Here is a 27,551-nt window from a genome sequence, read left to right as displayed (position 1 = left end):
TAACTTGAATTTTTAAGTTCACATTATAATTTTTTTTTAGGGCAACCAGTTTCCTCAATTTTTTTTTTAAAAGTAAATTTAACTTATCCGGGTTAACAGTGTATATACCACTGGATTTTGATAGTATTTACCATTTATTTATCATTTGACGCTTTTATTGAAAAATGTATTTATTAATATGGCACTCCCAATCCTCCATAGATTTTATTCATCAAATTATGTTAAATTATGTTAATGTTGAGGTTAAAGGGGATTTTTGACATCAGTTGTATTGGAATGTTGTTGCGAATTATTACATGTGCACCAGTCAATCATTTACAATAAGACTAGGAAAATTCTTTAACCTCTTAAGCTCTGGGAGCATTTCCGCATGGATTTGTCCGAGGCAAATGTAAAATCTTCCCATACACACACACACACACACACAGTGTCTCTAAACACACAATACTGCTGTCATAAGGGATACGGCTTTGACCTGTTATATGGCAAACCCAATTGCTCCAAAGGTCAAGGAGACCCATTACAAAATTATGTTTAAGATCTACCCAGTAAATGATTTTTTACAGAAACAATTTCATTTCGATGTGGATGCTCTTCTTTTCCTGAAACACCACATCATTTATTTTTTTATTGTGATATTACTTCTAAATTTGGGTTTGATATATATAGCTGAATGTCAGTAAGAATGGAGACAATACCTCCTATAACTCTAAAAGATGTCCTCTTCTTTAAATGTGATTTAAATTCATCCTTCTCTGATACTGTACATTTTGTTTTATTAATGGGTAAATATCATATCCATACTTGTAAATGGAAAAAATGTAAGCCCTCATTTAATATATTTCTATGTGAGTTTATTAAAATGTTTCAGAGCTTCAAATGTTTCAAGAAACATAATCAGAAGTTTGAAACCTTATGTTTCTCTTTGTCAAAGTATTTATTATTGTAGTTTTTTTTTAAATGTTTTTTAGGGCTACCTTTTTGTGTCAAACCTTTGCTCCTTGTGCTCTTGCTTTTTTTTAAATTGATTTATTTTTATTCCTGTGTAAAGTCATACTCTGTGTTTGTTCTAATAGAAGTGTCTTACGTTGTTGGTTGTTCCCTGTCTTGTTATGTATATATTGCAATAAAAAAATTAGTTTTTTTAAATAAAATTTAAAAAATACTGGTGTCATTTTACAGGAAACCCTCTGAAGTTTCATAAACCACTGCTAAAAGTGATGCACATGTGAGTATATGTTGTCTGAGCTGTAATAACCCCCCAAAAAAGAGGCGTTTTTTTTATTTTTTTGGTTATAAGTTCAGTTTTGAAAGTGTGTAACTCAGGCCCTGTGAGCTCTAGCACCCTGCAGACAGTTCCGGCTGTAAACACTAGATTACAGCAAATACTGGAGAAAAGAGTTTAGTCTGGATCATGTGTGCCAGATTTATTCAAATGGATCTGAATGGAGGAATATTACTGCCATCTAGTGTTTACAGCCGGAACTGTCTGCAGGGTGCTAGAGCTCACAGGGCCTGAGTTACACACTTTCAACAATGAATCTATAACCAAAAAAATCTAAAAGTGTCTCTTTTTTGGGGGGGTTATTACAGCTCAGACAACATATCCTCACATGTTTATCACTTTTAGCTGTAAATTTGGTCAATATTGATTTCTTGTTAAATTATTAATCTGATCGTGACTGTTGACTTCTCTTTTGCAGTCATGGGGAGGACATGATCGTAACGCCTTTTGCACAGGTCAGTTGGGTGCTAAATGTGCACATGTGTATATATACACACTTATTTGTATCCTTTGTGAAATTACAAATCTTATAGAAATATATATTTCACAAAGGTTTAAAATAATTGTGCAAGGCTCTATGTGCATTCTATTGAGTAGATAAATGTGTAACACTTACACACATGTCTTACAGTGGTGTAACAACTGTCAATCTGTCTCGTTTGTGTGTGTGTGTGTGTGTGTGTGTGTGTGTGTGTGTGTGTGTGTGTGTGTGTGTGTGTGTGTGTGTGTGTGTGTGTGTGTGTGTGTGTGTGTGTGTAGGTTCTTGCCAGTCTGCGTACCGTGAGGGGTAACGTTGCAGCTTTAACCCACATGCAAGATAAAAGCAACAAGTGAGTCTATAGTCAAAACATATTCAGCCAGAGAATGGAAGGATTAATGGAATAAAGATTGTCACATGAGGTCTCTTCAATCTCATTTATCAGGAGACCGTCATGCACTATCCCTCAATCTGCCTGTAACACAAACCCGTCTGGTGAGTGGAAGAACACGAGCTGCTCTAGCCAAAGATGAGGATTTGTTTTCTTGCTGTAGACCTCAGGCAGATTTGATAGACGTAAAGGTTTGAACATCTGAGTAGTCCCCAGAAACGAAGATGATGTATTTAAAGGGTTAGTTCACCCAAAAATGAAAATTCTGTCATTAATTCCTCACCCTCATGTGGTTGGACACCCGTCAGACCTCCGTTCATCTTCAGACACAAATGAAGATATTTTAGTGTAAAGCTGATGCTGAGAAAGGCTTCAGATAGGCCTCCATTGGCATTCAGTACATTTACACTCACAAGACCCATAAAAGGCTCTTAAAACGCCGTTACAAAGTCCATCTCACCACAGTGACTCTACAATAATTTTACGATGCGACGCCAATAGTTTTTGTACGCAAAAAAAATCAAAATAACACCTTTATCCAGCTTGTTCTTGTCTTCCGTGTGTGTCTCCACGACGCATGCGCGAGAATATGAGCAGATCCGGCGTTCGGGAATCCATGAAATGCACACTTTAGCCCCATTTTGAGAACTACGGCGAGTCCTAAAGCACGATCAGTGTAGAATTCAACAGCTGAGAGACGCGCGTCTTCCTCTGCTCGTAAACAAATCTCTTCTGGGTCATGTGTCCGAACGCCGGATCTGCGTCATATTCTCGCGCATGCGTCGTGGAGACACACACGGAAGACAAGAACAAGCTGGATAAAGGAGTTATTATGATTTTTTTTGCGCACAAAAACTATTGTCGTCGCATCGTAAGATTATTGTAGAGTCACTGTGGTGAGATGGACTTTGTAACGGCGTTTTAAGAGCCTTTTATGGGTCTTGTGAGTGTAAATGTACTGAATGTCAATGGAGGCCTATCTGAAGCCTTTATCAGCATCAGCTTTACACTAAAATATCTTCATTTGTGTCTGAAGATGAACGGAGGTCTGACGGGTGTCCAACCACATGAGGGTGAGGAATTAATGACAGAATTTTCATTTTTGGGTGAACTAACCCTTTAAGGCTTATTCTACGATTATGTAATCGAACGAGGACTGCTCTGACATCTGAGGTTTGTTTTTCTAGATGAATCCTATCAGAAACTCGCTGTGGAGACTCTTGAAGAGCTGGACTGGTGTTTGGACCAGCTGGAGACCCTGCAGACGCGTCACTCTGTCAGTGAAATGGCCTCCAATAAGGTATTTAAACCAATTTTCCGTCCAAAAAAATATCATAAAAATGCATGCATAAAATTAAATATAAATAAATTAGGGCTGTCAAAAGATTAATCGCATCCAAAATAAAAGTTTGTGTTTACATAATATATGTGTGTGTACTCTGTTAATTATTATTTATATATAAATACACACACAAGCATGCATATATTTAAGAAAAAATATTATTTTTATATATAAAACATTTATATATATTATAGATTATACAAATGTATATACATGCAAATATTTCTTAAATATATACATGAATGTGTGTGTATTTATATATAAATAATAATTAACAGAGTACACACACATATATTATGTAAACTCAAACTTTTATTTTGGATGCGATTAATCGCGATTAATCTTTTGACAGCCCTAAAATAAATCAAAGCACTGTAAAATATTAGTTTTGGTTTTAAGAAAACCGCTAGTACTAATACTGACAAGTCCAACAACCGATATATTCCGACTCTGATGGAGTGGGGGGGCACTTGAGGTGGCCAATTACATTTTGGGGGTAGCCAAATGTATATTTGTATATTTGAATGCTATACTTTATTATTAAAACCAGTCATAAGCAGTGTTGGGGGTAACGCATTACAAGTAACAAGTAATCAGATTACTTTTTCAAGTAACTAGTAAAGTAACGCATTACTTTTCAAATTTACAACAAAATATCTGAGTTACTTTTTCACATTAATTTGACTGACAGCTCTCCTGCCCCCATGTTGAGTTAGTGCAGAGGTGTGTGTGTGTGTGTGTGCGTGTGTGTGTGTGTGTGTGTGTGTGAACATGATGGTTATTGTAGTTCTAGACTAAATGTGAGCATTTATTTATCTCACTTGCACAATAAAGATTCAGTCCTCCTCAAAATGATTAAAATCAGTCAAATGCAAAATCAGAGTAATATGCAAACCTCCAATATATAAATGTTGAATAAAACAAATATTTGTATGCATTTAATCTACCTTTATTGACTAATGTTGTGCTGCTGACCTTCGATGATTCAGTTAAACCATGAGCAAATATTACTAGATTTTAAAACTTTTTTCTCCTGCGTCCGATTCTTCCATTATCCAGAATGGCAGCACAGTTTTACCTCAGCCTGGGGCTTATTATTTCAATTTTGGTATGAAGAGGTCTTTACAATTGCACAAAAATAGAACTTTTTTTGCTATTAAAAAAAACAAACCCAGCCCAGGTGAGGAAAAAGCTCACGAGGAAAAACGTAACGCATTACTTTTCTTCAAAAGTAACTAAATTAGTTACTTTTTAAGGGAGTAATGCAATATTGTAATGCATTACTTTTCAAAGTAACTTTCCCCAACACCATAAGGGTCATAAGGGTCTATTTTTTCAATTGAGATTTATACATCTGAATAAATAAGCTTTCCATTGATGTACGTTTGTTAGGACAGGACAATATTTGGCCAAACTATTTGAAAATATGTAATCTGAGGGTGCAGAATAATCTAAATATTGAGAAAATCTCCTTTAAAGTTGTCCAGATGAAGTCCTTGGCAATGCGTATTACTACTAATAATACAGTTTTGATATATTGACGGTATGAATATCTTCATGAAACAAGATCTTAATATCCTAATGATTTTTGGCATAACAGAAAAATTTATAATTTTGACCCGTACAATGTATTGTTGGTTTTCTTCTGGACTGTATATCATCTGTTCACAGTTTAATTCATTGTTTCATTTGCTGTCGTTATTACTCTAAAATGAGTTCCATAATGCAATAAATGGAGTGTGATACAAAATGCTGGGTTAAAAACAACCCAAGTTGGGTTTAAAATGGACTAGCCCAGCAATTGTGTTGTTTTAACCCAGTGAATGGGTCGTTTTAACCCAGCGGTTGGGTTAAATGTTTGCTTAGAACAACCCAATTGCTGGGTTAGTCCATTTTCAACCCAACTTGGGTTGTTTTTAACCCAGCATTTTTTAGAGTGGCTCTAATGCTTAATTTTTATTTATTTGTTGTGGCCAAAATAGTTGAAAATCTGGAATCTGAGGGTGCAGAATAATCTAAATATTGAGAAAATCTCCTTTAAAGTTGTCCAGATGAAGTCCTTGGCAATGCATATCACTACTAATAATACAGTTATGATATATTGACGGTATGAATATCTTCATAGAACAAGATCTTAATATCCTAATGATTTTTGGCATAACAGAAAAATTGATAATTTTGACCCGTACAATGTATTGTTGGTTTTCTTCTGGACTGTATATCATCTGTTCACAGTTTAATTCATTGTTTCATTTGCTGTCGTTATTACTCTAAAATTAGTTCCATAATGCAATAAATGGAGTGTGATACAAAATGCTGGGTTAAAAACAACCCAAGTTGGGTTTAAAATGGACTAGCCCAGCAATTGTGTAACCCAGTGAATGGGTCGTTTTAACCCAGCGTTTGGGTTAAATGTTTGCTTTAAACAACCCAATCGCTGGGTTAGTCCATTTTCAACCCAACTTGGCTTGTTTTTAACCCAGCATTTTTTAGAGTGACTCTAATGCTTAATTGTTGTATTTGTTTGTATTATCTTTAGTTTAAAAGAATGCTCAACAGGGAGTTAACGCAGCTATCTGAGACCAGCCGGTCAGGAAACCAGGTGTCGGAGTTCATATCAAGCACATTTTTACGTGAGTGACGACTATTATGAGACAGGATTTGTAATAACATGCTGTGTTTACTATTCATTCCGATCTTCCTTTCCGTCTGCATGCAGCTCAGGGCTTTTCACATACTACATTTGTGTCTGTGTTGCAGAAAAACAGCATGATGTGGAGATTGTGTCAGCTGCGTGTAAGGAGGAGAAAAAACGCCGTCCGATGTCTCAGATAAGCGGAGTGAGAAAGCTGAGCCCCAGCCCGAGTCTCCCACCGACATGCATCCCACGATTCGGGGTCCACACGCAGCACGAGGGCCTCCTGGCCAAGGTGGCCCTTCATTTCAATCCTGTTGTTTATATTATTATTACACTCAAAAACAAAATTACATACATAAACAAATCATGGAAAGTATTTCCACATGATTAACTTGCTTTATTTCAGCATTATGCAATTCTGTTATTCCAATTTGATGTAATTACTCGTGATGTGTCGTTCATGAACGATTCGTTCATTTTGAACGAATCTTTAATATGACTCGGGACTACCGAGTTGTCTCAGAGAGTGATTCGTTCATTTTGTGTTGACCGCGCATGCGCATTACGCTGAATCTGTTCTGGAAACAACAAAAATGATTAGTTCATCTTTCGAGTCTCGAGTCTCGAGTTCGGGTTTGAGTCTTTCGTTCTTCCTGTCAGTCCCATAGAGTCTATGCTGTCAGTAGCGGAAACAGAAAAGATTCGTTCTTACGAGTCTTTCGGGTTTGAGTCTTTCGTTCTTCCTGTCAGTCTCATAGAGTCTATGCTGTCAGTAGCGGAAACAGAAAAGATTCGTTCTTACGAGTCTCTCGAGTTTGAGTCTTTCGTTCTTCCTGTCAGTCCCATAGAGTCTATGCTGTCAGTAGCGGAAACAGAAAAGATTCGTTCTTTCGAGTCTTTCGGGTTTGAGTCTTTCGTTCTTCCTGTCAGTCCCATAGAGTCTATGCTGTCAGTAGCGGAAACAGAAAAGATTTGTTCTTTCGAGTCTCGGGTTTGAGTCTTTCGTTCTTCCTGTCAGTCCCATAGAGTCTATGCTGTCAGTAGCGGAAACAGAAAAGATTCGTTCTTTCGAGTCTCGTGTTTGAGTCTTTCGTTCTTCCTGTCAGTCCCATAGAGTCTATGCTGTCAGTAGCGGAAACAGAAAAGATTCGTTCTTTCGAGTCTCGGGTTTGAGTCTTTCGTTCTTCCTGTCAGTCCCATAGAGTCTATGCTGTCAGTAGCGGAAACAGAAAAGATTTGTTCTTTCGAGTCTCGGGTTTGAGTCTTTCGTTCTTCCTGTCAGTCCCATAGAGTCTATGCTGTCAGTAGCGGAAACAGAAAAGATTCGTTCTTTCGAGTCTCGTGTTTGAGTCTTTCGTTCTTCCTGTCAGTCCCATAGAGTCTATGCTGTCAGTAGCGGAAACAGAAAAGATTCGTTCTTACGAGTCTCGGGTTTGAGTCTTTCGTTCTTCCTGTCAGTCCCATAGAGTCTATGCTGTCAGTAGCGGAAACAGAAAAGATTCGTTCTTTCGAGTCTCGTGTTTGAGTCTTTCGTTCTTCCTGTCAGTCCCATAGAGTCTATGCTGTCAGTAGCGGAAACAGAAAAGATTCGTTCTTACGAGTCTTTCGGGTTTGAGTCTTTCATTCTTCCTGTCAGTCCCATAGAGTCTATGCTGTCAGTAGCGGAAACAGAAAAGATTCGTTCTTTCGAGTCTCTCGTGTTTGAGTCTTTCGTTCTTCCTGTCAGTCCCATAGAGTCTATGCTGTCAGTAGCGGAAACAGAAAAGATTCGTTCTTACGAGTCTCGGGTTTGAGTCTTTCGTTCTTCCTGTCAGTCCCATAGAGTCTATGCTGTCAGTAGCGGAAACAGAAAAGATTCGTTCTTTCGAGTCTCGTGTTTGAGTCTTTCGTTCTTCCTGTCAGTCCCATAGAGTCTATGCTGTCAGTAGCGGAAACAGAAAAGATTCGTTCTTACGAGTCTTTCGGGTTTGAGTCTTTCGTTCTTCCTGTCAGTCTCATAGAGTCTATGCTGTCAGTAGCGGAAATAGAAAAGATTCGTTCTTACGAGTCTCTCGAGTTTGAGTCTTTCGTTCTTCCTGTCAGTCCCATAGAGTCTATGCTGTCAGTAGCGGAAACAGAAAAGATTCGTTCTTTCGAGTCTCGGGTTTGAGTCTTTCGTTCTTCCTGTCAGTCCCATAGAGTCTATGCTGTCAGTAGCGGAAACAGAAAAGATTCGTTCTTACGAGTCTCTCGAGTTTGAGTCTTTCGTTCTTCCTGTCAGTCCCATAGAGTCTATGCTGTCAGTAGCGGAAATAGAAAAGATTCGTTCTTTCGAGTCTTTCGGGTTTGAGTCTTTCGTTCTTCCTGTCAGTCCCATAGAGTCTATGCTGTCAGTAGCGGAAACAGAAAAGATTCGTTCTTTCGAGTCTCGTGTTTGAGTCTTTCGTTCTTCCTGTCAGTCCCATAGAGTCTATGCTGTCAGTAGCGGAAACAGAAAAGATTCGTTCTTTCGAGTCTTTCGGGTTTGAGTCTTTCGTTCTTCCTGTCAGTCCCATAGAGTCTATGCTGTCAGTAGCGGAAACAGAAAAGATTCGTTCTTACGAGTCTTTCGGGTTTGAGTCTTTCGTTCTTCCTGTCAGTCCCATAGAGTCTATGCTGTCAGTAGCGGAAACAGAAAAGATTCGTTCTTACGAGTCTCTCGAGTTTGAGTCTTTCGTTCTTCCTGTCAGTCCCATAGAGTCTATGCTGTCAGTAGCGGAAATAGAAAAGATTCGTTCTTTCGAGTCTTTCGGGTTTGAGTCTTTCGTTCTTCCTGTCAGTCCCATAGAGTCTATGCTGTCAGTAGCGGAAACAGAAAAGATTAGTTCTTTCGAGTCTCGAGTTTGAGTCTTTCGTTCTTCCTGTCAGTCCCATAGAGTCTATGCTGTCAGTAGCGGAAACAGAAAAGATTCGTTCTTTCGAGTCTCGAGTTTGAGTCTTTCGTTCTTCCTGTCAGTCCCATAGAGTCTATGCTGTCAGTAGCGGAAACAGAAAAGATTCGTTCTTACGAGTCTTTCGGGTTTGAGTCTTTCGTTCTTCCTGTCAGTCTCATAGAGTCTATGCTGTCAGTAGCGGAAACAGAAAAGATTCGTTCTTACGAGTCTCTCGAGTTTGAGTCTTTCGTTCTTCCTGTCAGTCCCATAGAGTCTATGCTGTCAGTAGCGGAAACAGAAAAGATTCGTTCTTTCGAGTCTCTCGGGTTTGAGTCTTTCGTTCTTCCTGTCAGTCCCATAGAGTCTATGCTGTCAGTAGCGGAAACAGAAAAGATTTGTTCTTACGAGTCTCGGGTTTGAGTCTTTCGTTCTTCCTGTCAGTCCCATAGAGTCTATGCTGTCAGTAGCGGAAACAGAAAAGATTTGTTCTTACGAGTCTTTCGGGTTTGAGTCATTCGTTCTTTTGCCACGTGACGTGTCACTGTATTGAACACTAGTTCACAACCTTTTTACTAACAAGCACGTAGTTATTTTTTATTTTTATTTTTTATTTTTATATATAATTCTCAGTTAATATCAGACATATACAAATATTGGAAATATATTGACTATTCAAGACTATTCAAAAGAACGAATGACTCAAACGTCAAACCCGAAAGACTCGAAAGAATGAATCTTTTCTGTTTCCGCTACTGACAGCATAGACTCTATGGGACTGACAGGAAGAACGAAAGACTCAAACCCGAGAGACTCGAAAGATGAATTAATCATTCTGTTCCTGGACCTGTTTGAAGACACGAGAGGCGGAGAACAAACGTGATAAATATGAAGTTGCAAAAGCAAGAATGTCTCGGATCAGGAGGTGAGGTGAACTAACAGAGTTAGACTGCAATCGCCTGACCCAACAACTGATCAATTCATCAAACGTTTCAGTTTCTTATCATTTGGCTTTGGTTGCAGTACCCTATAGTTTATTTTTATTTAGTTTTACAAATGTAATCAACATTTTTATAAGTACTAGATGGGTTGGGCTATTTAACATGTCATTTGAATTATATTTTTCTGAAATGAACGAAATGACTCGAAATGATTCGAAAAAAGATTTGTTCATTTTGCTGAACGAGACTCAAAGATCTGAGTCAGTAAAATGATCCGAACTTCCCACTACTAGTAATTACGTTGGGTCAACTTAATTTATTAAGGTTGATTCAACTTATTTACTATGGTTAGGCACAGCTTAATTTAATAGTGTCAGCCAAAATAATTTGCAATGTTTTAGACCAACTCATTTATTTAAGTTAGCCTAACAAAAGTGCTTAATGCTGAAAGAGAGCCATTTAATCACATGGAAATCCTTTCACATTAATTCAAAAAATAGCTTTTGAGAGCATTCACAAAATCTTTTACAAGATTTTATTGGCTCGCCAGAAGATGGTTTTGTTACATCCATGTCATGCCCAGAGTAGTTTTTATATTATTAATAATTAATAGTTGTTAGCAGGTCCTCATGCTCTACACTTCACCACAAAGATAACCTCCAAAAACACTAACATAACACACACTTTTAAACACCAACATAACATTAAGCATTAAAAAGTCTCTCAATTTTCTCATCTTGTTAAAAATGCATTAAATTGCACTTTATTTAGACATTTAGTCTCCGAATTCAGCCTCTTTGCAAAGCATGATGGGAAGTGAAAGTCTTATTTCTTTGGGAAATTTCAAAATGAAAACATCAAGTTATGTCAAAGAGTAACGGTTTTAAATCAGTTTAACATGAATCAATTACATTTGAACCAGAAACCTAATATAATGGTGTTAAATCAAGATGAATTGCTTAAATAAAGTGAACAGCATCATAAATCATTGTTTTGAGTGTAGTGGTCTTCGTTGGGGTAAAATGACTATGTTTAACTCCAGGGGCTTGAGGACATGGATCGCTGGGGTATGGATATTTTTAAGATAGCGGAGTATTCTGGGAATCGGCCACTGACAGTCATAATGTACACCATTTTTCAGGTAAGGTTTTGGCGCTTTGCTATTGAACTTCCTACAATATACACGATATTGCCAAAAGTATTGGGACACTCCTGCAAATCTCTGAGTTCAGGTGTTCAGTCCCTTCATGACCACAGGTGTGTAACTCCAGCTCTAGTGCAGACGCAATGTGTGTGTGTGTGTGTGTGTGTTCGCTTCTACACACATCAGAGAGAGAATGGGCCGCTCTCAGGAGCGTGTGTGTGTGTGTGTGTGTGTGTGTGTGTGTTCGCTTCTACACACATTAGAGATAGAATGGGCCGCTCTCAGGAGCTCAGAGAACTCAAGCGTGGGGCCGTGATCGGTGGACACCGGGGTCAGCACATGCTGAGGGTCACAGAGCGGGGTCAGCGCATGCTGAGGGTCACAGAGCGGGGTCAGCACATGCTGAGGGTCACAGAGCGGGGTCAGCGCATGCTGAGGGTCACAGAGCGGGGTCAGCACATGCTGAGGGTCACAGAGCGGGGTCAGCACATGCTGAGGGTCACAGAGCGGGGTCAGCGCATGCTGAGGGTCACAGAGCGGGGTCAGCACATGCTGAGGGTCACAGAGCGGGGTCAGCGCATGCTGAGGGTCACAGAGCGGGGTCAGCACATGCTGAGGGTCACAGAGCGGGGTCAGCACATGCTGAGGGTCACAGAGCGGGGTCAGCACATGCTGAGGGTCACAGAGCGGGGTCAGCACATGCTGAGGGTCACAGAGCGGGGTCAGCACATGCTGAGGGTCACAGAGCAGGGTCAGCGCATGCTGAGGGTCACAGAGCGGGGTCAGCGCATGCTGAGGGTCACAGAGCGGGGTCAGCACATGCTGAGGGTCACAGAGCGGGGTCAGCACATGCTGAGGGTCACAGAGCGGGGTCAGCACATGCTGAGGGTCACAGAGCGGGGTCAGCGCATGCTGAGGGTCACAGAGCGGGGTCAGCACATGCTGAGGGTCACAGAGCGGGGTCAGCGCATGCTGAGGGTCACAGAAGTGGCCAACTTTCTCCAGAGTCAAGAGCTCCACCTCCAAACTTCTGTGGCCTTCAGATGAGCTCAAGAACAGTGTGTAGAGCTTCATGGAATGGGTTTCCATGGCCGAGCAGCTCATCCAAGCCTTACATCACCAGCGTGGTATGCAGTGAGGTAAAACGCGCCACCACTAGAGCAATGGAGACGTGTTCTCTGGGTGACCAATCACGCTTCTCTGTCTGACGAGTCTGGGTTTGGCGGTTGCCAGGAGAACGAGACTTGCCTGACTGCATTGTGCCAAGTGTAAAGTTAGGTGGAGGGGGGATTATGGGGTGGGGTTGTTTTTAGGGGTTAGTTCCAGTGAAAGGAACTCTCAATGCAAGACATTTTGGACAATTTCATACTCCCAACTTTGTGGAAGAGTTTGGGGACGGCCCCTTCCTGTCCCAACAAAGCGTCTCCATAAAGACATGGATGAGGAGTTTGGTGTGGAGGAACTGGAGCCCTGACCAAAAAAACCCGATAGAACAGCTTTGGGATGAATTAGAGCGGAGACTGAGAGCCAGGCCTTCTCGTCCAACATCACTAATGAAGAATCCCCATAAACACACTCCTAAACCTGGAGGAAAGAAGAGCTGAAGCTGTTAGAGCTGAGACTCCATATTAAACCCTACAGATTAAGAATAGGAAGCTCATGTGTGTGTAAAGGCAGGCGTCACAACACTTTTGGCAATATAAGAGCTTTCCTTTTTATTTTTTTAATGTTGATTTTAACTACAGATTTGATGTACTCTGTAATTCCCAGGAGCGAGATTTGCTCAAATCCTTTAAAATCCCATCGGACACCTTCCTAACTTTTCTGATGACGTTGGAAGACCACTACCATGCAGACGTGGCCTATCATAACCACATCCACGCCGCAGATGTGGTGCAGTCCACACACGTTCTTCTCTCCACACCTGCCCTGGAGGTCTGCATGGATACACACACACACACACAGTGCTCATGGGAATTAACCTCAAAAACATATCCTGGTATTTTTCTTCTTCTTTACTTTCAGGATGTGTTCACAGATCTTGAGATAATGGCTGCTCTGTTTGCCAGTGCTATTCATGATGTGGATCATCCAGGAGTGTCCAACCAGTTCCTCGTTAATACAAGTACGACTGATTCAATCACTCACTCCAACACAAATACGTGAAAGTCTATCTAAAAACATAGTACTCTCAGGACAAAATATGTACAGTGGAGGTACAATTTTGTTCCTTGGGGAATGAAACGTATAACTAAACCTTTAAAAAGGTACACAATTGGTCCGTAGGGTACAAGAATGTACCATTGTTTTCCTCACTTAGCGCAGAAGTTCTAAGAAGCTCTTATTGAGAATTAACAGAGGTTTAGATGTTGATGTTTTATTGAGTCGCCATTATGGAGATCAGTGTTTCCTTTAGTTGGCCAGTTTGACTCTTGGCTTTTATGTGAGTTTGTGGTTTTTGTTACAGTGTTAACAAAACACAGAATCTGTTCACATCAAAAGAAGCCGTAAACAAAAATGATCATGAAGAGAAATGTTTGACTAAACTCATCACTGACTAAAAATATTAATAAATAATATTCACCAACAATACTTTCTTGCCACAGATCAGATATTCTGAATTTTGAATTTTAAACACATTCTAGGGGGGGGGAAAGTTGAGAGGCACACAGATATCAAGAATCAGCTTATGAATCTCAACAATGATGCAGTGTCAATTTCAATGACAAATAATTTTCGTCATAATTTTTGTCAACAACCTTTTTTCACTGACGAAAACGAGACGATAACTAAATAAAAACTAGTGTTGGATGACAAAAACTATGAGGAAAATCAACTGTCATTTTCGTCCACAAATAAAAACGAGATGATAATGTTGGGGAGAGATTAGGGCAGAGATGGGGTCAGAACTGATGTCCTGAGTAACAGATGAACACATTTGATCTGATCTGATCTAACCGCTGGAAAACACACGATCTACAGGCTCACACACACCCAATCCAGCTCCAGAGCCGCTCAATCAATAACACACACACACACACACACACACACACCCAATCCAGCTCCAGAGCCGCTCAATCAATAACACACACACACACACACACACACACCCAATCCAGCTCCAGAGCCGCTCAATCAATAACACACACACACACACCCAATCCAGCTCCAGAGCCGCTCAATCAATAACACACACACACACACACACACACACACACACACACACACACACACACACACACACACACACACACACACACACCCAATCCAGCTCCAGAGCGGCTCAATCAATCAATAACACACATTTATGCCAGACCAGTGTTTATGAACTAATGCTGATGAATAATGACAGTGTTTACTCTACGATGTTTATATAGTAATATGTTTTAGACGGTTGTAACAATGCATATTTATCTCCTCATCTGAACTTGAATGAGCTCCTGCAACTGCAATAGAGGCTCAGACATTTCAAAATAAGAGTCCTGGTGTATTTCCAGCTTGTTTATCATTAAAAGTCACGCATTATATATTTGTTTTTGCTTACACAATAAACTGTATTTAATTTAATTCCCATTTAATTCATAGTCAGGAGGAAAGAGCAGTATTTGACACATATTCAATAAAGTATCAGGGTTATAATTGTTCAATAAAACCATTAAAAAAAAAACTTCATTACTTGAAATTAAATAAATGTTAACTGAAATTAAAAAAATAAATAAACAAACTTATTTGAAGCTTTAGCTTAACCTGATATGGCCTACTGACTAAAACAGAAATACAAAGTTATAAAAACTGTATAGATGTTTTTTAAAAAAAACAGACAAAAAGTGAATTGAGCTCTTTCATGTATTTTTAATTAGGGATGTCCCGATCAGGTTTTTTTGCCCTCGAGTCCGAGTCATTTGATTTTGAGTATCTACCGATACCGAATCCCGATCCGATACTTCTATAATACATTAAAAAAAGAATAAAGCCAAAAAAAAGATCCAGGATGTTCCTTATTTTTTATTTAATTCACCTTATTTAACCAATAGCATCTCTGCAACAAAGTGATGTCATGCCGCACACGTTGCTGTTTCTGTGTGGAGTCAAAAGGGTCTAACTCTGTGCCACCGCATAACTATAGATGTGTTAAAAAATAATGAGAATATACATATATATCCGAGTCCTGATCGGGAGGTAAAGTCCGATTCCGATCGAGTCTGAAACCACGTGATCGGATCTGGACATCCCTATTTTTAATATCAAAAACAAAATGATGTCAAAATGTCAGTTCAAGTGACAGTCGGTTATGTAATGCCTAAAAGCTTAATGTATTACAATTTAACTAAACTCATTAGATTTAAGAAGACTAAATCTAGACTAAAACTAAAAACAATTCAGGTGACTAAGGGCGTTTTCACACCTGCCTTGTTTGGTCCGGATTTTCAGACTTTTCAGTTTGGTCCGAATCAAAATGGCAGGTGTGAAACCTCCACCGTAACACGGGCCGGACCAAACAGACGAAATTTGGTCTGACGAAAAGAGGTCGTCTCAATCCGGATCAAACTGAACAAAGGTTCGGTTCGTTTCTAGTGTAAAAGCATTTTCTGTGTGGTTCGGACTTTCAGACCATTTACAGGAAGTTCCTGTTTATGTTTAAATATTATCACGTTATTTTTCAATTCAATCTAGGCTACATTGATTATGAAAAGTGAAAATATGCGCAATATGTCAGAAGACAGAAATTTTATATGATTTTGCTTAGAAAGCCTTTCTTTAATGGGAATTTCGTTTTGTATAAATTGTATCTTAATTTTAATCAACGTTTAATCAGATAATTGCCTGGATTTAATAAATAAGAAGCTAATAGTCTATAGCAGACAATAATGGCGGGAGCGATCACATGCTTTACACATGAACTGGAGCGAAGTCTCAAATAAACCCAAACTCAGCAGATACTCGCCTCACAAACATGAGAAATATGTGTTTATAAAGCTTGAAATGTCCACTTTTAAACGTAACGAATAAAAAATAGTCCAGCAATGCGCACTGTTCAATAGTGGCGGCGATATGTGTCAGTCCATTCACTCTTGTCAAAGACGCGTCAGACGCACGTCTGTTTACAAACCAATCAGTGTCCAGATGCCGATAGATGAAGACGAGTGGACTCAAGTGTGTCATGTTCAGTTCTTTAGTGCACTCGCATAATTGCAATGTGAAACCAAACCAAAACTAACCGAATGTATAAAAAGTATCAAAACATGAACTTCGGTTCGGACCTTGGTGCAGACTTTCAGGTGTGAAAACGCCCTAAAGTATGACTAAAACTAAATGGCATTTTAGTCAAAAGACTATGACTAAAACTAAGTCAAAATTTGCTGTCAAAATTAACACTGCAATGGTGACATACTTAATGCTGCAATGCATGCTGGGAACCATGCATTTTATACATAGACTGTATGGCCGTAGTGTCCATGACGTCACTCATAGGATCTGAAGAGCAGTTCTGAAGCGTAAAGTCGGGTCGAGCTGGCGGCCATCTTGTGTCACTCCCGGATAACAGAAAATGGGCAAAGAGGCGGGACGTGGGCGGAGCTGAGGTCACGACTAACAGACAGCAGACAAACGACACCTGTCACTCAAAGTGGCCACGCCCTTAATTATGCAGAACTTTAAGGCTTTATATAATGTAAAGGAATGAGTTATAAAAACATTCCCCCCTCACAGTCGTCATGAAGGGCAACATTAGCCGTACAGACCAAAAGCACAGTTTGTCCCAGACTGTAAACATGTGTTCTTCTGCTGTAAAGTTGGCCATTTTAACATGAGCTCAATGAGATTCTGCTCCTTCTGGAGTCTGCCTCTAGTGGCCAGTCCATGAACTGCAGCTTAAGGCACTTCCGTATTGGAAACTGCGGGAGGAGCCGCTTGGTTTTATACTGTGGTGGTTTAGTAGGGCTGGAGCTAAACTCTGCAGGACATCAGCTCTCTAGGACCGAACTTGCCGGCCAGAAATGTACCCTTAGGGTCCCACCCCAGTGACGGACACTTGTACCTTAATTACAATTTTGTACTCTTGTTTTGAGAGTGTGTGTTGTTTTTCTCTTCACTCTTTCAGACTCTGAACTGGCTGTCATGTATAATGACGCCTCGGTGTTGGAGAATCATCACTTGGCTGTCGGCTTCAAGCTTCTACAGGAGGAAAACTGTGATATCTTCTGTAATCTCAGCAGGAAACAACGACAGTCCCTGCGGCAGATGACTATAGATATGGTGAGTCTTTGTGCGTCATCAAATATTAGAGCGATACTAGAAAAAAAACACAACATTTCCAACCCTAATAAAACGTGAAGTCGGTTTTTAATACTCATGGGTCTAATAGCAGATTTCCCGTTGTCTTTCCAGGTATTAGCCACTGATATGTCCAAACACATGAACTTCTTGGCTGACCTGAAGACAATGGTGGAAACTAAAAAAGTGACCAGTCTAGGAGTCTTACTGCTGGACAACTACTCAGACCGAATACAGGTATTGCAGGTCTCGCTCTATCAAATACAAAGTACAATTCCAGTATTAAAGCTGCAAGCAGAGATGAAAGGGCCTCAGGAAAACAGCGAATAGTGAGCAAGATGCATCTAAGCGTGTAAATATAGGTGAAAAACAGCCATTTTAAAGTGCCACGCTTCCTTCTGCCAGCAGGTGGCGCTTTGACTATAACTGAATATTGGCTTGTTGAGTCTTCAGGTCAGGACTATTATCAAACATGTGAAGTTTGTGGCAGATCGGACATTGTATGCCTGAGTTACAACAACTTCCTGTTTCGTGGCGTTAATCGCATACATTAGCACTTAGCCAAGTGTTGCATGATTGAATGTGTTTCTAGCAGGTTTGGGACTTCATGGCATATTTAAATGAGTTTCTGGGAGTGAATTACAGTGTAAAGCATGCCATTTCCTGTTGCCAGCAGGTGGTGCTATGACTAACTGAATATTGTCATGTTGAGTCTTCAGGTCAGGACTCTTATCAAACGTGAAGTTTGGGGCAGTTCGGATCATAGATATATATAATAAAGGCTAGATGTCTCGTCCGCGCTGCTGGCCAATGGAGGTCAACGTCTGCACCTGGCGGCCATCTTGTCACAGTCAGCTCGCTCACTCCTAACATTGTGTTTTAATGGTGCGTGCACTTTTTAAATAACCATAACTATTTAACACTTTTATACTTTTTTTAACACTAACCATAACACTTTTTAAATAACAATTTTCAACCGATTTTTTTGGTTTGTTATAAACGTCAGAGATGACACTGCATACTTATGAATAATTATTCATAATTTGTTCAAGCATCCATAATTATAGTCACGTTAATAACTTTTGTAAGAAACCAAACCATTTGTAAATTCGTCCAGATTTCAGTGAGATAAGAGTATTTGTGTTCAGATCACCCGCCAGAAAGCTCGCCTGTGACAAGATGGCCGCCGCTGATGGCGTTAGAGACTCCGCCGTAAGACATCTAGCCTTTATTATTTATATCTATGGTTCGGACATTGTGCGCCTAACTTACAACAACTTCCTGTGTCATGGCGAGACATCAGACTTTGTGAGGCCGCCACGGACACGCCCTTCAGGGAAAACTCAAGATCTTCTCAATTTAACATCACCAAGGCCTTTAGATTAGACTGACCAAATATGATGTTGATCTGATTAAATCTCTAGGAGGAGTTTGTTAAAGTACGACGTCTGGAAATGGCAAAAACTTCAAAAAATTTGCAGAGAAAATTCTAAATATCTCACTTCCTGTTGGAGTTTCATATTTTGCACCAGGGTCTTTTTTGTAGGTATTGGGCTGTTACATGTGTCTACCGAATTTCATACTCATACGTGAAACATAGCTCGAACAGCGCTTAATTGAATTTTTTTAGGTGGCACTATTGAGCCATTTTGCCACGCCTAATTCTGAAACCCATATCAGACGTACATTTTCACCACTTCTGACACGTGTATAAAGTTTCGTGAGCTTTCTAGCATGTTTACGCCTTTAAAAATGCGATTAATTTGGGAGAAAAATAATAACAGGCTGAGCAATTCCATTAGAGTCTCACACCATCGGTGCTCAGGCCCGAATTAGGGATGTAAGGCCCTGTATAATTCAGGGCCTCTGATAGCAACAACAAATTCAGCCCATTTAAAGCACCACTGCTAAAAAGTAATGAACTCGTTAAACAACTCTAAGGATTAGTTCACTTTTAAATAAACTTTTGCTGATCATTTCCTCACCCCCATGTCATCCAAGATGTCCATGTCTTTCTTTCTGCAGTCGAAAAGAAATTAAGTTTTTTGATGAAAACATTCCAGGATTGTTCTCCATATAATGGACTTCAATGGGCTCCAAACGGTTCAAGGTCCAAATGACAGTTTCAGTGCAGCTTTAAACGACACCAGATGATGAATAAGGGTCTGATCTAGCCAAACCATCAGTTTCTGAGAGAAACCCAGCAGTATTTATGCTATTATTTTACCTCTTATCAGACGAACGTGATCATCTCTGAGCTCCGCCATAACTTCCGCTAAGTGAGGTCAAAATACGAGCATGGTCATAGATGTATACGTAGATGCCTCATTAGCGCTTGTATGGATCAGTAGAATGAGGCATCTACGATCGATATATCCATGACCAGGCTCGTATTTTGACCTCACTTAGCGGAAGTTATGGCGGAGCTCAGAGATGATCACGTTCGTCTGATAAGAGGTAAAATAATAGCATAAATACTGCTGGGTTTCTCTCAGAAACTGATGGTTTGGCTAGATCAGACCCTAATTCATCATCTGGTGTCGTTTAAAGCTGCACTGAAACTGTCATTTGAACCGTTTGGAGCCCATTGAAGTCCATTATATGGAGAACAATCCTGGAATGTTTTCATCAAAAACCTTCATTTCTTTTCAACTTCTTGGATGATATGGGGGTGAGTAAATTATCAGCAAGAGATTATCTAAAAGTGAACTAATCCTTTAAGTCCCTTTTTTTGGGTGACTAATCCACCACCCCTACTGGCTCTATATGCACAGCTAAATCGCTAGTCATAATTCTTTGCTTCTACAGGTGCTCCAGAACATGGTGCATTGCGCAGACCTCAGCAACCCTACAAAACCCCTGGAGCTGTATCGACAGTGGACAGATCGCATCATGGTGGAGCTCTTCAGTCAGGGCGACCGCGAGCGGGACAAGGGCATCGACATCAGCCCCATGTGTGACAAACACACGGCTTCTGTGGAGAAAACCCAGGTAAACATCTGATTATGAGTCCTGATTTAGGGGGATTCAAACTGGTGTAGTGGTTTGTAGTGGGTCAAAGTTGGGGTTAAAGTTTCAAAGTGGGTTACATTTTTTTTTTATTACAGAATTTGTTTTGTAGGGCTGTCAAAGTTATTGGCCCTCATTTATCAAAAGTGCGTACACCAAATTTCCAGCGTACACCCAAAACCACGGTGACTTTGAGATTTATTAATATGGACGTTGGCGTACGGCGCGCTCAAATCCTACGCCAGCTCAGGAGGTGGTGTACGCACGTTTTGAGTTAGAGCGAAAATGCGCAGAAAAACAATTCCTAACACCACAAAACGCACTGACAAAGATATGCTATATTATGACCCACTGTAAAACAACAACAACAACAGCAACAAATAAAGCCCTATTCGCACGGGATAATCTGGGGACCTCGTGTGATTTAGAAATTACTCTCCCACATCTGAATTTTGCGTGGCGCATTCGCACGGGATAAGCTGTGATTTTACTCGAATTTACTGACTTATCTCCCGGATATGATGTTACTTGAAATTTTTTTTTTCGTTATATAGCTGTATGAAATTATAAACAGTCGTATCGATATCATTTTGATTGTTTTATAGTAATACAAATAATGTCGTTCAGTTAGAGAACAGACGCAATTAAAAACGTAATATAATAACAATATACAACGGAAGATTCAGTTTCAAAGCTAAATGTAAAAGCGCCCATTTAAGCGAGTTGTCATTGTACTGTTCTGTTTTTGTGTTTTTCATTAAGAATAATATTAAACACACCATTCAAGCAATTTACTCCTAAATTGTGCTCATTCTAAAGTGAAAATGATCCGCGCGGCCGCACGGGAATTCATAACAGTGCGCATTATATGCAGCCTAACTCCATTCTTCGTGTAAAATAAAAATAGAAATGCGCACAGGACACAAAAACCTTGCAAAAATTATATACGATCCGCCTTTAATCCCACTCTTTAAACTCCCAAATAAAACAATTTAGTTTTTTTTCCCACTTCCCTGGTGATGTTCTCGATCTCCACGTCAGAGAAGTTTCGCTTCTTTGCCGTCTTCCGAGTGTCCATGCCGTAAAATGAGGGCGTGGAGGAGGCGGAGACTTGAATATATAGGGGCGTGTTATTCTAATGACGATCGTTTTCAGCCGCGGCATTTATCAAGGGCAGGTTTTGCGTACGCCTGGATTTCAGAGGTGCGCACAGCTTCATAAATCAGGCGGCGAGAGGAGTGTAGGCATAATCTTACGCCAACATATACGCCCGTTTCTACGCAAGATTGATAAATGAGGGCCATTGTGTGTACTTAAGAATCTAATAAATAGATGTACTGTAGGTAAGACTTTATTTTAATGGTCCGCCTTAGACATTCTACAAACTATCAGTAACTTTGCAACTGCGTGTCAACTAACTCTCATTAGAATATTAGTTGACTGTCTGCTTAATATCTGACATTTTATTTGTATGGTCCTCCAACAGAAAAAAGTCCTCATTATTAGATAAAAAGTCAAAAATATGATTTTGAAAGTCCTCATTATTAGATAAAAAGTCAAAAATATGACATGCCAAGCCATAATTATAAGATAAAATGTTGAAAATATGATTTTAAAAGTCCTCATTATTAGATCAAAAGTCAAAAATATGACATGCTAAGTCATAATTATTAGATAAAATGTTGAAAATATGATTTTAAAAGTCCTCATTATTAGATCAAAATTCAAAAATATGACATTCTAAGTCATAATTATAAGATAAAATGTTGAAAATATGTTTTTAAAAGTCCTCATTATTAGATAAAAAGTCAAAAATATGACATGCTAAGTCATAATTATAAGATAAAATGTTGAAAATATGATTTTAAAAGTCCTCATTATTAGATCAAAATTCAAAAATATGACATGCCAAGCCATAATTATAAGATAAAATGTTGAAAATATGATTTTAAAAGTCCTCATTATTAGATCAAAATTCAAAAATATGACATGCCAAGCCATAATTATAAGATAAAATGTTGAAAATATGATTTTAAAAGTCCTCATTATTAGATCAAAATTCAAAAATATGACATGCTAAGTCATAATTATTAGATAAAATGTTGAAAATATGATTTTAAAAGTCCTCATTATTAGATCAAAATTCAAAAATATGACATTCTAAGTCATAATTATAAGATAAAATGTTGAAAATATGTTTTTAAAAGTCCTCATTATTAGATAAAAAGTCAAAAATATGATTTTGAAAGTCCTCATTATTAGATAAAAAGTCAAAAATATGATTTTGAAAGTCCTCATTATTAGATAAAAAGTCAAAAATATGATTTTGAAAGTCCTCATTATTAGATAAAAAGTCAAAAATATGACATGCCAAGCCATAATTATAAGATAAAATGTTGAAAATATGATTTTAAAAGTCCTCATTGTTAGAAAAAAAGTCAAAAATATGACATGCTAAGTCATAATTATAAGATAAAATGTTGAAAATATGATTTTAAAAGTCCTCATTATTAGATCAAAATTCAAAAATATGACATTCTAAGTCATAATTATAAGATAAAATGTTGAAAATATGTTTTTAAAAGTCCTCATTATTAGATAAAAAGTCAAAAATATGACATGCTAAGTCATAATTATAAGATAAAATGTTCAAAATATGATTTTAAAAGTCCTCATTATTAGATCAAAATTCAAAAATATGACATGCTAAGTCATAATTATTAGATAAAATGTTGAAAATATGATTTTAAAAGTCCTCATTATTAGATCAAAATTCAAAAATATGACATTCTAAGTCATAATTATAAGATAAAATGTTGAAAATATGTTTTTAAAAGTCCTCATTATTAGATAAAAAGTCAAAAATATGATTTTGAAAGTCCTCATTATTAGATAAAAAGTCAAAAATATGATTTTGAAAGTCCTCATTATTAGATAAAAAGTCAAAAATATGATTTTGAAAGTCCTCATTATTAGATAAAAAGTCAAAAATATGATTTTGAAAGTCCTCATTATTAGATAAAAAGTCAAAAATATGACATGCCAAGCCATAATTATAAGATAAAATGTTGAAAATATGATTTTAAAAGTCCTCATTATTAGATCAAAAGTCAAAAATATGACATGCTAAGTCATAATTATAAGATAAAATGTTGAAATATGATTTTAAAAGTCCTCATTATTAGATCAAAATTCAAAAATATGACATGCCAAGCCATAATTATAAGATAAAATGTTGAAAATATGATTTTAAAAGTCCTCATTATTAGATCAAAATTCAAAAATATGACATGCTAAGTCATAATTATTAGATAAAATGTTGAAAATATGATTTTAAAAGTCCTCATTATTAGATCAAAATTCAAAAATATGGCATGCTAAGTCATAATTATTAGATAAAATGTTGAAAATATGATTTTAAAAGTCCTCATTATTAGATCAAAATTCAAAAATATGACATGCTGTCATAATTATTAGATAAAATGTTGAAAATATGATTTTAAAAGTCCTCATTATTAGATCAAAATTCAAAAATATGACATTCTAAGTCATAATTATAAGATAAAATGTTGAAAATATGTTTTTAAAAGTCCTCATTATTAGATAAAAAGTCAAAAATATGACATGCTAAGTCATAATTATAAGATAAAATGTTGAAAATATGATTTGAAAAGTCCTCATTATTAAATAAAAAGCTGAAATTACATTTTAAAAGTCTAAATTATGATCAAAACACACACTTAGACATTTAAGAAATGAAACCATGCTTGTTATTTTTTTAAATGCGCTTTTAATTTTTTGATTCACACTTATAATAATAATAATATTATAATTAGTTTTGAAATCAGTTTTTACAGCAGAAATGAAACAATCAAAAACTGACTTTATCTTTTCATGTAAACCTAAACTCATGTCCTCTCATCAGTGTGAAGCTGAAGCGTCTGTGTTGGGAAGAGTTTTTTTAAGTCTTTATAATATGACACTTAATATTTTTCTCACGTATTGTATAAATGAATTTTATATGTGAAATAATATCGCTGTCTTTGTATTTTGACGATCATATGTGGTGTTTAGGAAGTTAGAGAAGCCCTGTCCTATACTGCAGTGTTGATTTTGACAGCAAATTTTGATTTAGAAATGCCATTTAGTTTTAGTCATATTTTAGTCATCTGAATTTTTTTTAGTTTTAGTCTAGATTTACTCTCCTAAAATCTAATGAGTTTAGTTAAATTGTAATACATTAAGCATTACATAACCGACTGACACTTGAACTGACATTTTGACATCATTTTGTTTTTGACATTAAAAATACACGAAAGAGCTCAATTCACTTTTTTAAAAACATCTATATAGTTTTTATAACTTTGTATTTCTGTTTTAGGCCATATCATGTTAAGCTAAAGCTTCAAATAAGTTTATTTATTTTTTTAATTTCAGTTAACATTTATTTAATTTCAAGAAATGCTTTTTTTTTTTTAATGGTTCTAGTGAACTATTATAACCCTGATACTTTATTGAATATGTGTCAAATACTGCTCTTTCCTCCTGACTATGAATTAAATGGGAATTAAATTAAATACAGTTTATTGTGTAAGCAAAAACAAATATATAATGCGTGACTTTTAATGATAAATAAGCTGGAAATACACCAGGACTCTTATTTTGAAATGTCTGAGCCTCTATTGCAGTTGCAGGAGCTCATTCAAGTTCAGATGAGGAGATAAATATGCATTGTTACAACCGTCTAAAACATATTACTATATAAACATCATAAAGTCATTATTCATCAGCATTAGTTCATAAACACTGGTCTGGCATAAATGTGTGTTATTGATTGATTGAGCCGCTCTGGAGCTGGATTGGTGTGTGTGTGTGTGTGTGTGTGTGTGTGTGTGTGTGTGTGTGTGTGTGTGTGTGTGTGTGTGTGTGTGTGTGTGTGTGTGTGTGTGTGTGTGTGTGTGTGTGTGTGTGTGTTATTGATTGAGCCGCTCTGGAGCTGGATTGGGTGTGTGTGTGTGTGTTATTGATTGAGCAGCTCTGGAGCTGGATTGGGTGTGTGTGTGTGTGTGTGTGTGTGTGTGTGTGTGTGTGTGTGTGTGTGTGTGTGTGTGTGTGTGTGTGTGTGTGTGTGTGTGTGTGTGTGTGTTATTGATTGAGCAGCTCTGGAGCTGGATTGTGTGTGTGTGTGTGTGTGTGTGTGTGTGTGTGTGTGTTATTGATTGAGCCGCTCTGGAGCTGGATTGGGTGTGTGTGTGTGTGTGTTATTGATTGAGCCGCTCTGGAGCTGGATTGGGTGTGTGTGTGTGTGTGTGTGTGTTATTGATTGAGCCGCTCTGGAGCTGGATTGGGTGTGTGTGTGTGTGTGTGTGTGTGTGTGTGTGTGTGTGTGTGTGTGTGTGTGTGTGTGTGTGTGTGTGTGTGTGTGTGTTATTGATTGAGCCGCTCTGGAGCTGGATTGGGTGTGTGTGTGTGTGTGTGTGTGTGTGTTATTGATTGAGCCGCTCTGGAGCTGGATTGTGTGTGTGTGTGTGTGTGTGTGTGTGTGTGTTATTGATTGAGCGGCTCTGGAGCTGGATTGGGTGTGTGTGTGTGTGTGTGTGTGTTATTGATTGAGCGGCTCTGGAGCTGGATTGGGTGTGTGTGTGTGTGTGTGTGTGTGTGTGTGTGTGTGTGTGTGTGTGTGTGTTATTGATTGAGCGGCTCTGGAGCTGGATTGGGTGTGTGTGTGTGTGTGTGTGTGTGTGTGTGTGTGTGTGTGTGTGTGTGTGTGTTATTGATTGAGCGGCTCTGGAGCTGGATTGGGTGTGTGTGTGTGTGTGTTATTGATTGAGCCGCTCTGGAGCTGGATTGGGTGTGTGTGTGTGTGTTATTGATTGAGCCGCTCTGGAGCTGGATTGGGTGTGTGTGTGTGTGTGTGTGTGTGTGTGTGTGTGTGTGTGTGTGTGTGTGTGTGTGTTATTGATTGAGCGGCTCTGGAGCTGGATTGGGTGTGTGTGTGTGTGTGTGTGTGTGTGTGTGTGTGTGTGTGTGTGTGTGTGTGTGTGTGTGTGTGTGTGTGTGTGTGTGTGTGTGTGTTATTGATTGAGCGGCTCTGGAGCTGGATTGGGTGTGTGTGTGTGTGTGTGTGTGTGTGTGTTATTGATTGAGCCGCTCTGGAGCTGGATTGGGTGTGTGTGTGTGTGTGTGTTATTGATTGAGCGGCTCTGGAGCTGGATTGGGTGTGTGTGAGCCTGTAGATCGTGTGTTTTCCAGCGGTTAGATCAGATCAGATCAAATGTGTTCATCTGTTACTCAGGACATCAGTTCTGACCCCATCTCTGCCCTAATCTCTCCCCAACATTATCATCTCGTTTTTATTTGTGGACGAAAATGACAGTTGATTTTCCTCATAGTTTTTGTCATAAAACACTAGTTTTTCTTTAGTTATCGTCTCGTTTTCGTTGGTCGAAAAACGGTCATTGATTAACACTGGTATACTGTACTCATGATCACTGTGTTTGATTATTATTTCTTAAGGTGGGATTCATCGAATACATCGTCCACCCTTTATGGGAGACCTGGGCTGACCTGGTCCATCCAGATGCTCAGGACATCCTAGATACTTTAGAGGACAACCGAGAATGGTACCAGAGCATGATCCCCCGCAGCCCATCGCCAACACCCGAAGAGCAGGACTCGCGGGCCGCCGGAGACAAGTTCCAGTTCCAGCTGACTCTGGAGGAAGAGGATGGAGAGTTAGAGGCTGAAGAGGAGCACACAAACTCAGAGAGATCAAGGACTATGACGGACTCCAGGCATACACAAATGTCCCCGCTTGAGGTCACTCCCATTTCAGACGAAAGAGAACTGGACCAGGACATGACCAACTGATCTCAGCATGACCATGTGTTTCTTACTTGCACCTATTCATTTGGGTTTGAGAAGAACAACCATTCACTGAACACGTGACATTAGACCCAAGGTTTATCTGACCAAATATCACAGACACACACTTTACAAAAGGACGGATGAATGTGTTTGTGGCCTCATGGAGTCTTCCCTCGAGTGACTTTTCACTACAACTTTCGGATATTTATTATCTTGAAACTTTTCAAAATGGGTTTTTTTCCGCCACTGAAAAATAACGCACTGCAAAAAATGCTTTTCTTACTTAGTATTTTTG

At 38.6% G+C, this 27,551-nt stretch overlaps 1 protein-coding gene across 1 annotated transcript in view; it reads left to right on the top strand.

The window, feature by feature from the left end:
- The window catches only part of pde4cb (phosphodiesterase 4C, cAMP-specific b), a gene marked incomplete at both ends in the record, with an annotated part of 36,789 nt that extends 9,530 nt beyond the window's left edge, over positions 1–27,259 (top strand). Inside the window, 13 exons of the mRNA XM_079845380.1 lie at positions 1,704–1,740; positions 2,045–2,115; positions 2,209–2,258; positions 3,342–3,454; positions 6,036–6,129; positions 6,257–6,426; positions 11,006–11,104; positions 12,878–13,042; positions 13,133–13,232; positions 17,208–17,362; positions 17,495–17,617; positions 20,189–20,371; positions 26,906–27,259. Of these exons, the coding sequence (XP_079701506.1) occupies positions 1,704–1,740; positions 2,045–2,115; positions 2,209–2,258; positions 3,342–3,454; positions 6,036–6,129; positions 6,257–6,426; positions 11,006–11,104; positions 12,878–13,042; positions 13,133–13,232; positions 17,208–17,362; positions 17,495–17,617; positions 20,189–20,371; positions 26,906–27,259 (1,714 nt within the window). The remainder of the gene's footprint in view (positions 1–1,703; positions 1,741–2,044; positions 2,116–2,208; positions 2,259–3,341; positions 3,455–6,035; positions 6,130–6,256; positions 6,427–11,005; positions 11,105–12,877; positions 13,043–13,132; positions 13,233–17,207; positions 17,363–17,494; positions 17,618–20,188; positions 20,372–26,905) is intronic.
- Positions 27,260–27,551: the final 292 nt, after the last annotated feature.

The sequence above is a fragment of the Gobio gobio genome (genome assembly GCF_949357685.1).
Source record: "Gobio gobio genome assembly, chromosome: 19".
Taxonomy (NCBI): Eukaryota; Metazoa; Chordata; class Actinopteri; order Cypriniformes; family Gobionidae; genus Gobio; species Gobio gobio.
The sequence above is the reverse complement of the archived record's forward strand: the minus strand, read 5'-3'. Positions and strand labels throughout refer to the sequence as shown.